Source organism: Mercenaria mercenaria, chromosome 5 (genome assembly GCF_021730395.1).
Source record: "Mercenaria mercenaria strain notata chromosome 5, MADL_Memer_1, whole genome shotgun sequence".
In the NCBI taxonomy this organism is placed as follows: domain Eukaryota; kingdom Metazoa; phylum Mollusca; class Bivalvia; order Venerida; family Veneridae; genus Mercenaria; species Mercenaria mercenaria.
In genome coordinates this window covers 28,501,963-28,514,833 of record NC_069365.1, presented here as the reverse complement: position 1 = coordinate 28,514,833, position 12,871 = coordinate 28,501,963, and the positions used below count along the sequence as shown (strand labels likewise).

The following is a 12,871-nucleotide window of genomic DNA, read 5'->3' as shown; positions in this document are numbered from 1 at the left end:
CTTGGTTATGGTATATTCTATAAAACATGATGAGCCTGGAGTCTAGACAAGACAATCTTTTTTAGTTTACATATATTTATGTGATAGCTGACAGAGGAACGCATGATTTATTTTTACGTTCCAGCTGGTGTTTAGAGAAATTTCAGAGGAAGCTTCACTACTTGGGGCAGATGCACATATTGTCTTCATGTTCCAGTCAGATGATTTTCACTGAGTTGCTGCCGTTCGATTCCAACATTGATATACTTTAGCATGATTTTCCTACGCAACCACTGGTTTGAATTCTGCCAGAGGCTGCTGAAGAATAAACCAGACAAGAAATGGTGCTATAGTATACTTATTTTGAAAAATCATAGGGCAATAACTCAGTGAAAACAATCATCCGGCGGAACACGAATACAATATGTACATCTCCTTGTAGTAAAGAAGCTTCCTGTTAGGTTTTGCTGAATTCATGCCAGTGGTTGCCGAGAAATACTCCGCACAAGAATAACGTGATGGATGGACGGATGGAAGTTCCTACATATGAGTATTTAATTGACTACTCTTTTGTTCTCTCTATTGTTTTTTTAGCCACGTAAAAGAAAAAAGTCACATTACAGCTACCGGAATGAATGACATCAAATAAAATGTACATTTACCTACTATTCCTATAGCCACCTAAATATGCAAATGTAAGCTTCGACGGACGGACGGACGAACGCAGCGGCGGTTATCTGCTTCCTCTACGGGAAGCATAAAATCTTTTAGATTTACTTGAACAGAAATTCTGGCTTGAACATATTGAAGGAAAAAACCTGATTCGTAAGAAAGATTCTAGCTTCAGGTCAATTTTTCAAATTTCACTTACTTCGGTTTATATTTCGGTGTCTTCGTTTCATGTTAACTCAAAAGGGAGTTTTATTTGTAAATGCAGTCTATATTTTCATCACCGTGAATCACCACTGACAAATATTTGCATTTGACAATTTAGGCGAAGAACGTAATCACTATTTCGATGATAACGCTATAGTTAATATACTTGAAACCTGCTAAAAGATGTTGCAAAACATATCTAACTAAAATGCATGTTTCCTGCAAGTATTCAGTTTTTCAAATATAGCTAATTGAATAACATTTTTTCTGCTATTCATTGCACATATTTTTTCTCCTCCCCGTAACAATTAACAAAATTATTACACTTGTCACTCGTAGGAGATACAACTTCTATGCTTAATACACCAATACATTTTAAGAATTTCATACACACTGTCACAGTTTTACATTCAAGTAACTGTCAGTTGCCAAATTGCTTTTTGGAGATACAGTAGTTTACAATTTTCAACTTCAGCTCATAAATATGCCTAGGTTGTCGGTTTTTAAAGTTATGCTAAGTAACAGGCATTCATTATTCGTTCAATCGTCTCGGGTCTACAAGTCTGCCAATGAACAGAGGGGCTTGGATCCTATGGTCCCAAATCATGAAAAGGAATGGGTGATTTGCCAAGAACATTGTAGGAAGGACACAGGTTGGTGCCATTACCATAGCAGTGGCAGCAGCTGCTTCAGTTCCTTCTTCATTCACATCTACGAATGCTTTATGAATGACTTGAGACACAAATAGGCCTTCTCCAATGTTTGATAAATCTGCTCTGTTCGCATCAAACACGTCACGCATGCCCAGAGACATGAGAACATCTTTCATCTCGTATGAGTATTCCATCTTAAACTTTGGCAGATTAACCGTGATTTTCTTTACATTCATCAGTTTCAGTATGTCATTTAACATAGAGTTTGATAAATGATTTTCCAGCGTAGACAGACCTTCAATGTCGTTAGGTAACAAAACCACCATGCCCTGTTCTTTTCCAATATATGGCAGTTCCAAAGCTTTGCATCCATAAGTCTCGCTTTCTGTGTATTTGACTTTATCAAATGTTTTACCCATCATATCTACCTGGATTTTATGAGCTTTTGTTACATAGAAATCCGCTTTCTGTGTGATAGATTCGCTGAACTGTTCATTCCACTGACCTTTGAAGTATATCGCATTTACAACAATCATCCTTGTGATGGGACTGACTGATCCCGGCGACAGTAAGTCTTTTATTTTACCATTTGTTTCTTCCTCTACCCAGCCGTTGATTTCGGATCTTGATTCTTCTGGTTTTGTTGTAAAATCCAAACATTTGATATCAGCTTTAAAAATTTCTCTTACTAATTCCAGATATTCTGGGATTATGTGTTTCTGAACATTCGGGTAAATTTTGCTGGCAGTCCTCAGAGTAAGATTACGGCAACCTCCTTTCAATATATCTATAATTTCATGTAAACCTTTGAAAAATGTTTTGTCGTCTATATTTTCTAGTCTGAGTACTTGTTTGATCTGTTTGTGCGTGTCATTTTGAGCTCCTAAATATAACATATTCAGGACGGCCATCATACTACTGGTGGACATGAAGGCATTTTCAGACGATTTCTCGGAAAGAATTTGCTTGTATACATCAAATGTGAAATTATTCATGCTGGTAGAAAATGATGATTTACTATACGCCATAATCAACTCTTCTTTTTGACGTGTCGAAACTGAAAAAGAAAATCATATATATGGTAAAAGATTTAGAAGGGTAGCCGTCGAGCGTTGATATAAACTATGTACAGTGTGTAAAGTAGTCCTTGTATACCAATACTTGCGAATTAATGTTTGTGTTAATTATTTCCATTCGCAACTGCAGGAATTAATTTTACGACATCAGATTCCTTTATGTACCAAAAAAATGTATTATTTAAATCAGCAACGATGTCGAGTTTTTTCAAGCTCATAAATGCCTGAACGCAAGAAATACAAAAACGTGATAAAAAGAAATTGACTTTTTGCACATCTAACATAATTGTTAAAAGATGTCAGGACAAGTTTGTTTCTGTTCAGGAGAGTACTTGTCCGACTGCACAAGCGAAAATAAAAGTTTATGCCGAGCCCTGTAGAGTTAAAATCGAGCGTTGATATAAACTATGTACATTGTGTAAATAGCAACTAAAGTTACTTCCTTGTATTGTACATAAAGTTATGTTTATACTAGTCCGAAAGTCCAAATGTAAACGGATAAAAACATGTAAATAGTAAATTAGTCTTAACCTCGATTGTTCTATTTATCGTAAATGTAGAAAACTGTTTTAAAGTACGAAATCTAGACACATTTTCTTACCTTTATGTTGAATTACACCGATTTCGATTTTAAACAGGATGTTGACAATCAACAAAATACACTAAAGGTCAACTATACGCTGGATCAGTCATGAGTGAAGTAGGTTGAAGAATGTTGGATATCAAAACAGTGACAAATCAAATAAATGAAGTAAAACATCGATTGGCCAGCTTCAAACTGTCAGTGACAAATACACAGGTGGAGAGTTTAATCCGGTAGTTTGTGGACAAAACCCTACAAATTAAAGGACAGTGAATTAAAAATCATCCTCGCAAGGTGAATCCACAGGCTAACTCATGTTATGTTGAAAAGGCACGATTTCACCTGCTGGATTGGAAATCTTATTGACTGATACCAAAGTAACTTACAGAGCAGACTGTAATCTTGCAATCATAATTTGTTTGGTTTATGAAATTTTAGTTTGTTTGTAGATGTAGTTGATTAACACCAGCCGTAAAATTTCTGTTCAAAACCGCTGAAATAATGTCATATTCCAAGATGTCAGAAATGACTTGAAACTTTCGCTTTCATCCTCCTTTATCTTGCAAGTAGATTAAGTTATCATACAACAAATTAAACATGAAATCCTTATGCTTCACAATATCTTTAGACGAATTCAACGTGATTCACGTAATCTCCCATACAGATTTGTCGTTCTTCTATCTCCGCTTCTTATATTAGAATTTTCACCTTCATTTTCAAAAAATTGCAATACGCAACATACTGTACCAAGTTTCATTGGGAAATTTCAAATTTTATAGAAATATTGACATGTTGAATTAAAGACGCTCGCGGCAATTTCGTCATTTTTTCGCAATAATCTGTTCTGCATTACAAGATCATGTTTTGATGTATTGAAAAATGAAATAAAAATACTAGGTCACCAGCACTGTTTCAGTTTTATTTGTCCTCAGATATGATGCTATTTTTAACATTTTTCAAAATTTCCATACTCCTACCATGTGTTTCAGTAAAGTATAATAACTAGAATAAATTTAAAATCTAAGCATTTTTAACAGAAAACAATATTTCTAGCATACAGAAATCAAAAGAAATCGATTTTGTAAAAAAAGAACAATAGTTGTTCAGCAGACCGATGGTTATTTTTTTGTCATATTTTTGTCAATCTTTAGTTGGTATTTCTGCTATTTTATCGAGTTTCACATAATAAAACTAAATCAAACTCTGCACGTGTATTTGCTTATGTCTACCTAATCTAGAACAAAAAGAAAATTTGTATGTCACCATATTAGATTGGCTTAAATTGAACAAGTAAAGTTTGATGCAGAGCATCAAGTCGCCGGAAAACTGAATTTACAATAAGGTAAAAAAATCACGAAATTTAATGATATACATATACTCCATATCGACAAAAATTATCACGTGATTCGAAGGAGTTTCCCAGCCAGTGTGTTTATATACATACCACATGTACGCATTGCGAAGATTAACTTGTATTATCTTGAATAAATAACACACAAAAATTCAATTAAGTTTCAGTTGTTTAAAGGTCCATTACTAAGGGAAAGTGAGTTGGCAATTTTTTTCATAGCCAGTGCATAGACTTCTGCAAGACACTAAATAATGAAGATTGGCAGGTCAAAATTTACAGAAGGTCTTTGGAACTCAAAGAAATGTATGTGTATTATGTTGAAATTTCAATGAATCGACAGAATGACCCCCAGGTCTTTTTAACTTTCTTCATACTTCATAGAAAAAACCTTGTACATATACTGCGATTTATTTCGAATTACTACATACCAACTTTCATTTTCCAATAAAATGAAATAGTTTCTGTGCTTTTTAAAAGAAATTAAAATGTTCACTTTCCTTAGTATTGGACCTTTAAATAAAAGTATACACTTTTTTATTTACCCAGCAATACAGCTGCATTGTCCGTCAAGAACGTTGATTCTTTTAGACAATGTTTGTGGACTGGTAATTCATGTTTCCTCCGACTTCGACAACATTTTGCTTTTAGAAGGAATGTATTGTCTGTTTTACAAACAAACGCATCGTGTAAATAACTTTCAATTTAAAAAAATGTATCCTTTTTCAAAGACCCTGTTTTATTTCCTCATTCTTTTATGTAAAAGCAATAATTTATAATTCCATTTTATTTTTACTCCAATTCAAAGAACTACTAGAGGCCATTTCTGAAATTATCTGTAGAATATTGTAAAGACTGGGATTAAATTATGATTCTGAGTAGGTTGAGGGTCTAATTGTTTATTTATTAGCAAGTGATTAGAAATAGATTAACTGTGGTTATTAATCTGACATGGTCGCAAACCCATTGTAAAGGCATTCTCTCTGAATGTTTACCTGTTTCAGATCACGTGATATGATAAGGCTATTGATACGGAGTAAAGGGATAAGTTCTGTATACATTTTTCCTATTTTCCTAAAATGCTATCTTTTGAAATAATAAAAATCTTATACAATTTTCAGTTCCTAATTCCTTGATGTAAGCCTTTCATTAACTGCCTTATTTTTCTTTTATATTTAAAATATCACTTTTTCATTGTCACATTTTAATAACTCTCCTACCTGCTGCAAAATCCAAAAGCGTATCAAATATAGTCGCCGGTTTCTACCGGCGACTAATATTACAACGAGGTAGGGTGTGGCGAGCATTTATAGAACGCAGGTTGGTACGAAATACGTAATCAATTTTTATTTCAAACAATGGCATATATTCAGCCAAAATCTTTGACAGTATTCTGTTTTTGTCCACAGCTTAAGGCAAAGATAGTTAACAAGAGGATCAAATTGCCCTAGGTCGCTCACCTGAAGAACATCTGGAATAAACTCTGAAGAAACTGTTTTTTTCTGTATTTTTAAAAGAGGAAAACAGAGAGGAATCATTCCGGCTGCTGCATCCTTAACCTTTAAACTAAAACTGAATAATTTGATTAAACGCCTATTTTTATACAATGATATATTCAATGCGTTGTACATAATAATGACAATAGTTATTATAACAATATTAATAATGGCAATAATAATAATTAAAGCCTTATTGTAACAAACAGTCATGACCGCACCCCTCCCCTTGAGGTCATTTTACCCCTATTGCCAATACAAGTGCTTAAAGCATCTGGTTCGCCCAGATGAGCTGCATAGTGGAGGTTCAAACCACCCGGTTAATGGTGCCATCATATACTGTTTAAGAAAGAAATACAAATGCACTACACACTACCCTACCCATAGAGCCTTACCAACAAGTGCGTCTATTAAACAAACCTTAGAAATATAAATATTGAAATGTAAAGACTTTTACAACAATTTAAGAACAATCACCCGCATGATAAACAGTTATAAAAAATTTAAAACAATGCCGCGAAATCTCTGAAATACAGTGTCTTAAGATTTTTTTTGAATGTGTCAATAGATTTACTTTTGCGTAGTTCTAACGGCAGTTCATTCCAAAGTTTTGGACCAATAGCACAGAAACTTCTAACGTTGAATGTTTTGCACTTGTCGTATGGAACAACATAACGACATTCTGAATTTTCAGACGATCTCAAACCTTGTCTACTAGGAATATACTCTTAACATATTGATCTTAAAAGCAATAGGGGTTATCTACTCCATTTGGCCAATCACCGGTGCAGGTTAAAGGCTTCTCAACAAATGCTGCGGAAACTCTTTTCAGTGTTTAGACGTCAATGATTTGAACAAGTGACCTAGAAATATATCAAATTATCAAACGGCAGATTTCTTAATAAGCGGATTTCTACGTGTTTCTGAAGTATTTTGATGTCAAAGATGTAGGTTTCCGCCATTTTCAGAACAAAACCGATAGTTCCCGAATACGGATGTACGGTACGGGCATGGTACGGGGATAAGGAACAAGCAAATTGGCACGGTGTTGGGGATAAATATCGACCCGTCCTAAAAACAATACCGCGAGCGCATTTAAAGGCTCCTCCTCCTATTTACAGGGCTAGGGCTAAATTTAGATCATCGTTTCACTGCTTTTGTTTTGGTAAGAGTTTAGTTTTTTGTACTGTTTTACATGGATTCTGAAATACAATTTGTTCTGTCATGATTAAACGACAAATGGATGTATTTTACACGTTTCCTGACACTCTAAGGACAAACCTTTTTTATTTTGTGAACAAAATAGATGAACATACCCAAAATTTGGTAAAAAAATCTTTCTTTTTTTAAATTTTCGTAATTATTATGTATTGAAAACGCCATTTGATAATAACACATTGATGACTTATAGCGACTAGCTGTGATGTGTTCCGAAATTCTTATTCCAAATCTTATCGGTAAAAGGTCACTAAATCAAACTTCATATATTACTTATTATCTTTATAGGATATCACTTTTTCCTACATCTACCTTTCATGAAAGTTTTATCTAAAATTGTGGATCTCACAGCTGATCTGTAAAATCTCTTCTTCCAAAAGTGCGTCACCAGAAACAATTGTATTCAAATACAGAAATCCGTTGCTGTCGCTTTTTAAAGTTTGTCCGTGCGAAACTACGTATGCCTGTAAACATAGTGGCCGACCAACAGTTTCTCTGAATTATAACAGTATTTCCGCCCATGATTTTCTTGACTTGTTGGTCCCGGATATTCTACGGAATCTTTCCATCTGTGACTAGCTTCAAATTAGTTTTAGAATGAGGGTCAAAATGGAATGTGAAGAGATAAACAGCTTTCTTTGGCAATGGGCATCATGTAAAATTGTTGTTACTGTTCAGATATATATTTTGTCGTATAGGCCTATCTCCCGGTGTAAGGTGCCATATAATACACTGACAAGGGGCAATATGAGCCTGAAGTTTTCGACCAGAAGAGGAAGTGAAATTCAAAGAACCTTTTAGGTGCGTCTGTCGGACGGGGGATGGGTTTAATGTGGCGGCGGGTGGGGGTATTTGGTTTTGCTGTTGAGGTGACAGTATACTAAGGCACAAGAAACTTAAATTGATTTTGGTGGGGTGTAAATGTAGGGGTGTAGTGTTGACTGTTGCACTCGTCTCATCACAACCCACCTATTTTCCAGATTTAAAGGTAATACCTTGAACATTTCAAGTTTTGCTCCGGACACGAAATACACATCTGAACTTAGTAGTTTTTGACCTTGATCATTGACCTTCCAACCAAGTTCATCTGCTCTTAACATCATCCCACGCCATATACGTGTATGCCAAGTTTTTAGCCGTATCTTGATTGGTTATTATAACGGTATATTATATGCTCCGAACAGGAAATATGACAGACAGATTTAACCTTGTGTTGATCTTTAACTTTGACCTACCGACCAAGTTCTTTGCACTAGGCACATCGCGTCTTGTCACCACCTATCTATATGCCAAGATAGAAGAGAATATCTTGATTGGTTATAAAGTTGCCATCCAGACAAAAAATACAAAGGACAAGTTTGACCTTTGAGCTCCATTTGTGACTTTGACCTACAGACCTGATTCATGCGCTCTGCACATCATCTTAACGCACCTACATGCAAAGTTTGAAGTCCGTACATTGAAAAGTTATTAAACTATGCACCCGGACACGAAATATGAGGGACCTTTTATTATCTTAACCTTTAACCTACCCCTCTTTACATTATCTTATCGCTACTTACTTGCATGCAAAGTTTAAAGTCAATATATGTGTAAACTGTTATGAAGTTATGCTACGGACACGAAATATGACGGACAGATGGGCGCACGCCCAATCACATAATACAATCGTTTTTCGAAAACGTAAAAATGAAACTTCCTATTTCGCTCTGATCTCGTTTGAAATCGCGATTTCTGTTTGATCGGATGTTCCGTGCATTCTCCTACTGTTTACTATTTTTCGTCTTTGAGCACCTGGTGCTTGAACTGTCCAGTCTCATTACATAGTCTTTCGGATACACCTGTGTGAAGGCGTATAAATCGTGATAATATCTGATTTTTTGGTTTAACTCGCGTATTTGCTTTCCGTGGCATTTATCAGTTTGAATTTCAGCTGTTTTTTATTATTTTGATTTTTATTTGCCGTTCGTTGAAAGCGATTTGACTTATTCCGGTAACTGAGGTTTCCTTTCAACTGATACAATGTGTTCTCCGATTCCTTTAACTGAAATAGAGCGTTCGGACCCAGTATTTCCAATCATATCCTGTATTTTGTACATGGATCAGATCGTACATTCGATCAAAATATTTATCATAGAGATTGAATTAGTGAAAATATGTATGAAATTAGTTTTTTCTTGTAATGTTATTTTAATTAAATACAGTTTGTTTATTTGTACAAGTATTTTTAGTATTACCGACTGATAAGTAATGCATCTGTTACTAGTTTTTTACTGATAAGTGTGTTTGTTTTAAAAAACAAATAGTCTAAGTAGAACATTCCCGAAATGTAATGAATTCATGCACTGAAGATAAAATATACTTAAATGTTACTTTGAAAGATGTAGTTTAAATATGTTCGACACTATAATTGTCACGTAGAATATTTTGCTTATACTGCACGCCCTTGAAACTTGAGCTAAATATGATTAATGCCTTATTTGTACTGCTAGTAAGCAAATACAAGCCGATATAACTAAATGCTTCAAAAACGGCATTGTCCTGCATTCTGAGAAAAATCCAAACTATTTTAAACTACATGTACGTAGCAAGTGAATTTAGCCCGTGTTGATAGTATGGCAAGTCTCTCTCTCTCTCTCTATCTACCTCCCTCCCCCTTCCCCCCCCCCCCCCCCCGCACCCTCTCTCTCTCTACAAATCTAATGATACAGCAATATGGTCGTCGTAGGTGTGTGAAATAACATCAAGTTTATAAGCGTATTTTAAACTCAATCTCAAACATGGTAACATGGGTGTGTATATTTTATCAGTTGTTTTAATTCAATGAAGTTGACTACCAAGTTATTACTAAAAACTATTTTCATTTGTGTCGTTTAGTTTTGTCTGAATAGGAATAACGATGCATGGAATATTTCTGTTTCTGCTTTTTAATTTTGGAGCATTATGTAGTTGCATAGAGGTAGCTGAAGAGAATGTATTTGATATACCTTACCTCGCAAGTATGATAACTGACGATAAAAAGACTATTGAACTGTTGGCTGGAAAAATTGATCAACTTGAAGAGAAGACAAAACTTCAAACTAACGAGATCGTATCTCTTAAACAAACGATTGAAGACCAGGGTAGAATGATAAGTATTCTACAAAGGCATTGCCAGTTTGATGATGATGGTGATAAAAGCAAACATCAATCCAGACGCGAAGATTCCAGTACAAGAATAGATTCTGAAAGCCCAAATGTACTAAGTAAGATAACACAATATAGAAATGTCGGCCGCCCGTCAGTCATAAAGGAGAACATGGAAGAAGAAAGGGTTTTAGAAAAAGATAGAGGAAGAATAAGGAGACCAACAGGATCGATAGCATTTTCTGCATATCTAAGTCACAATATCGATCATCTATCTCCTGGACATACCATTAAATTAGACAAAGTGTTGTTAAACGATGGTAATGCATACAACCCATACACAGGCACTTTCACCGTTCCGGTAAGCGGCGTGTATATGTTTAGTTTCCATATAGATGCATTTCGTCCTGTTCATGTGCGCATGTTGATAGATGGAAGAAATACAATAGATGGCGTTTCATCTCCAGGACAGGTTCATGAAATGATGGGTGGAAACATTGTAATTGTAAGAGTGAGACATGGTCAAGTTATTGCTTTGGAAGAATATTACGATTCTGATGGTCTGCTGGCTTCTGCAGACGATTTCCGTTTTGTTACACTATCAGGAATATTGCTGTATGAGTGAACTGAACGAATGTTCAAAACATTGATCACCATTTTACATTCTTATTACCTAAAATATTTGCAAGAAGTATTATTACCCTGAACATTCAAATGTCAATTAAAATATTCAAAGCAAACCACACAAGTTATACATGTATATAATACCAATAGAAGTACTTCAGTTAATAAAAAGCGATTGATTTTAGATTTATATATTTTTCATACGTCATGTTGTTCTAATAATATTAAATATTCACTGAAATAAATAGAAATACACTTTTAAATGATTTTGTATTATCGTTCATATTAGATCAAATTGATGACCCCGATTTGCGAGTCTACAAACATTATTCTGTGCGGAAACTTCGAAAACCTCCTGAATTTATCTTTTCTAAATGCAGATGAAAAGCTGCACAAAAATTATACAACAAATGTATGACTTTGAAATTGTACAAGAAGCTTTAAATCATAAAGAAGCGTATTTTATATGTTATATATGGTGGCACAGAGGTGACGTCCGCAACACGGTATTTATATTCTGGCCACAACTTAGTAAGTTACTAAGTTGTGGCAACAATGTACTAAGTTGAGGCCACAATTTACTAAGTTGTGGCCACAATATAAATAAAGTGTTGCGGATGTCACCTCGGTGCCACCGTAGTTATACTACCCCATATACCGCATAACACTGTTGCATTGTCATGTTGCGTTTTTACGATGCATTTCTGTGACGTGAGGCGTGTTGCACTTTCCATAACCTCTCATGAACAGACACAATCAAACCAAGTCTGTTGTTATGTGTTGGATGCATTTTTGCTTCCAAATGATCTTCTTACAAATTCAATTAACTTTCACATCAGCAATTTTCAAGTGCCATGTGGCGGGCGTAAAAAGTATCCCCATACTTAGATTCAGTGTTGTGATATGTCCTGGTCCTTTTGGATCACACAGTATCTTTGTAACAGAATTCCTGTTAAGCCGTTGCTAGGGGCATGAGTGGTGTTGCACTAGTGGTGTTCCATTAGCTCTCTGTCTCTCAGACTCAATCAAACCGTGTCCGCTCTTGTTTTGCTTGGTTGCATTATATGCTTCCAAAGGATCTTCTTACAAATTTTATGATCATGTGACACACCATCACAGCAGCATAATGGTATGACAGTGAGACGTAACACCAGAAGTGAAACAAGGCCACACATAGTGATGCCTATTTGACAAGGCAATACAACAGTAAGGCACAAGGCTAAATATGCGGCATAATATTGAGACAATATTGTCGAAACGTCTAATCTCTACAATATTGCTTAACTCTGTTGTTACGTCGTATACACATAAGTGGCAATGTCCACACTACACTTAGCTGTCTAAGAGTGAAAAGTATACCCTCTGAATAATGAAAACAACTGACCATGAAGTTGGAATATTACAAGGGTCACAACGCTCGATTGGCCACATTTGTCTACATATGTCAAGTATATTTGACTTTTTTATAAAAAAAACAACCAGGACTTGACGAGTGCAAAATCCAAGGACACATTCCAACAGGGAAAGCCACATTCAAAGAATGCAGTCTCTCATACACATGGACTGAATAGTGATACGTGTAAGTGTATGCACGGCACAATGACTTGGTACATGTATACTCAAACTAATGCAAAAACGAACAGAAAACAAAGGAAAAGACATAACCATACATGAATAAAATAATACAGCAATGATCACATTAGACATATCAGTGGCAAAACAATCATCGGGGAGTTAAAACTAGTTTACTGGCACCAAACCTCACTCTTAAACCTATATTACAAAATAATGTAAATAAAATTACAACTAGAAGAACAATAGTATTTGAATTATGACGTACCATCACATTTCATGCGATGAATAGAAAACAAAACGTTTGTTTTAGAGACACG

General features: G+C 35.1%; 2 protein-coding genes across 2 annotated transcripts; one reads left to right on the top strand and one right to left on the bottom strand.

The window, feature by feature from the left end:
* Positions 1 to 882: 882 nt before the first annotated feature.
* On the bottom strand, positions 883 to 3,273 carry LOC123558845 (serpin B6-like). Its single transcript, XM_045350693.2, has 2 exons — positions 3,186 to 3,273; positions 883 to 2,565 (listed from the first exon to the last, which is right to left on the bottom strand). Exon 2 carries the CDS (start codon positions 2,534 to 2,536, stop codon positions 1,388 to 1,390), a length of 1,149 nt encoding a protein of 382 aa, XP_045206628.2. The 5' UTR covers positions 2,537 to 2,565; positions 3,186 to 3,273; the 3' UTR covers positions 883 to 1,387.
* A 6,809-nt stretch (positions 3,274 to 10,082) lies between these two features.
* On the top strand, positions 10,083 to 11,256 carry LOC128557456 (uncharacterized). The gene has a single exon (XM_053544836.1). The coding sequence runs from the start codon at positions 10,129 to 10,131 to the stop codon at positions 10,978 to 10,980; it is 852 nt and encodes a 283-aa protein (XP_053400811.1). The 5' UTR covers positions 10,083 to 10,128; the 3' UTR covers positions 10,981 to 11,256.
* The last annotated feature ends 1,615 nt before the right edge of the window (positions 11,257 to 12,871 follow it).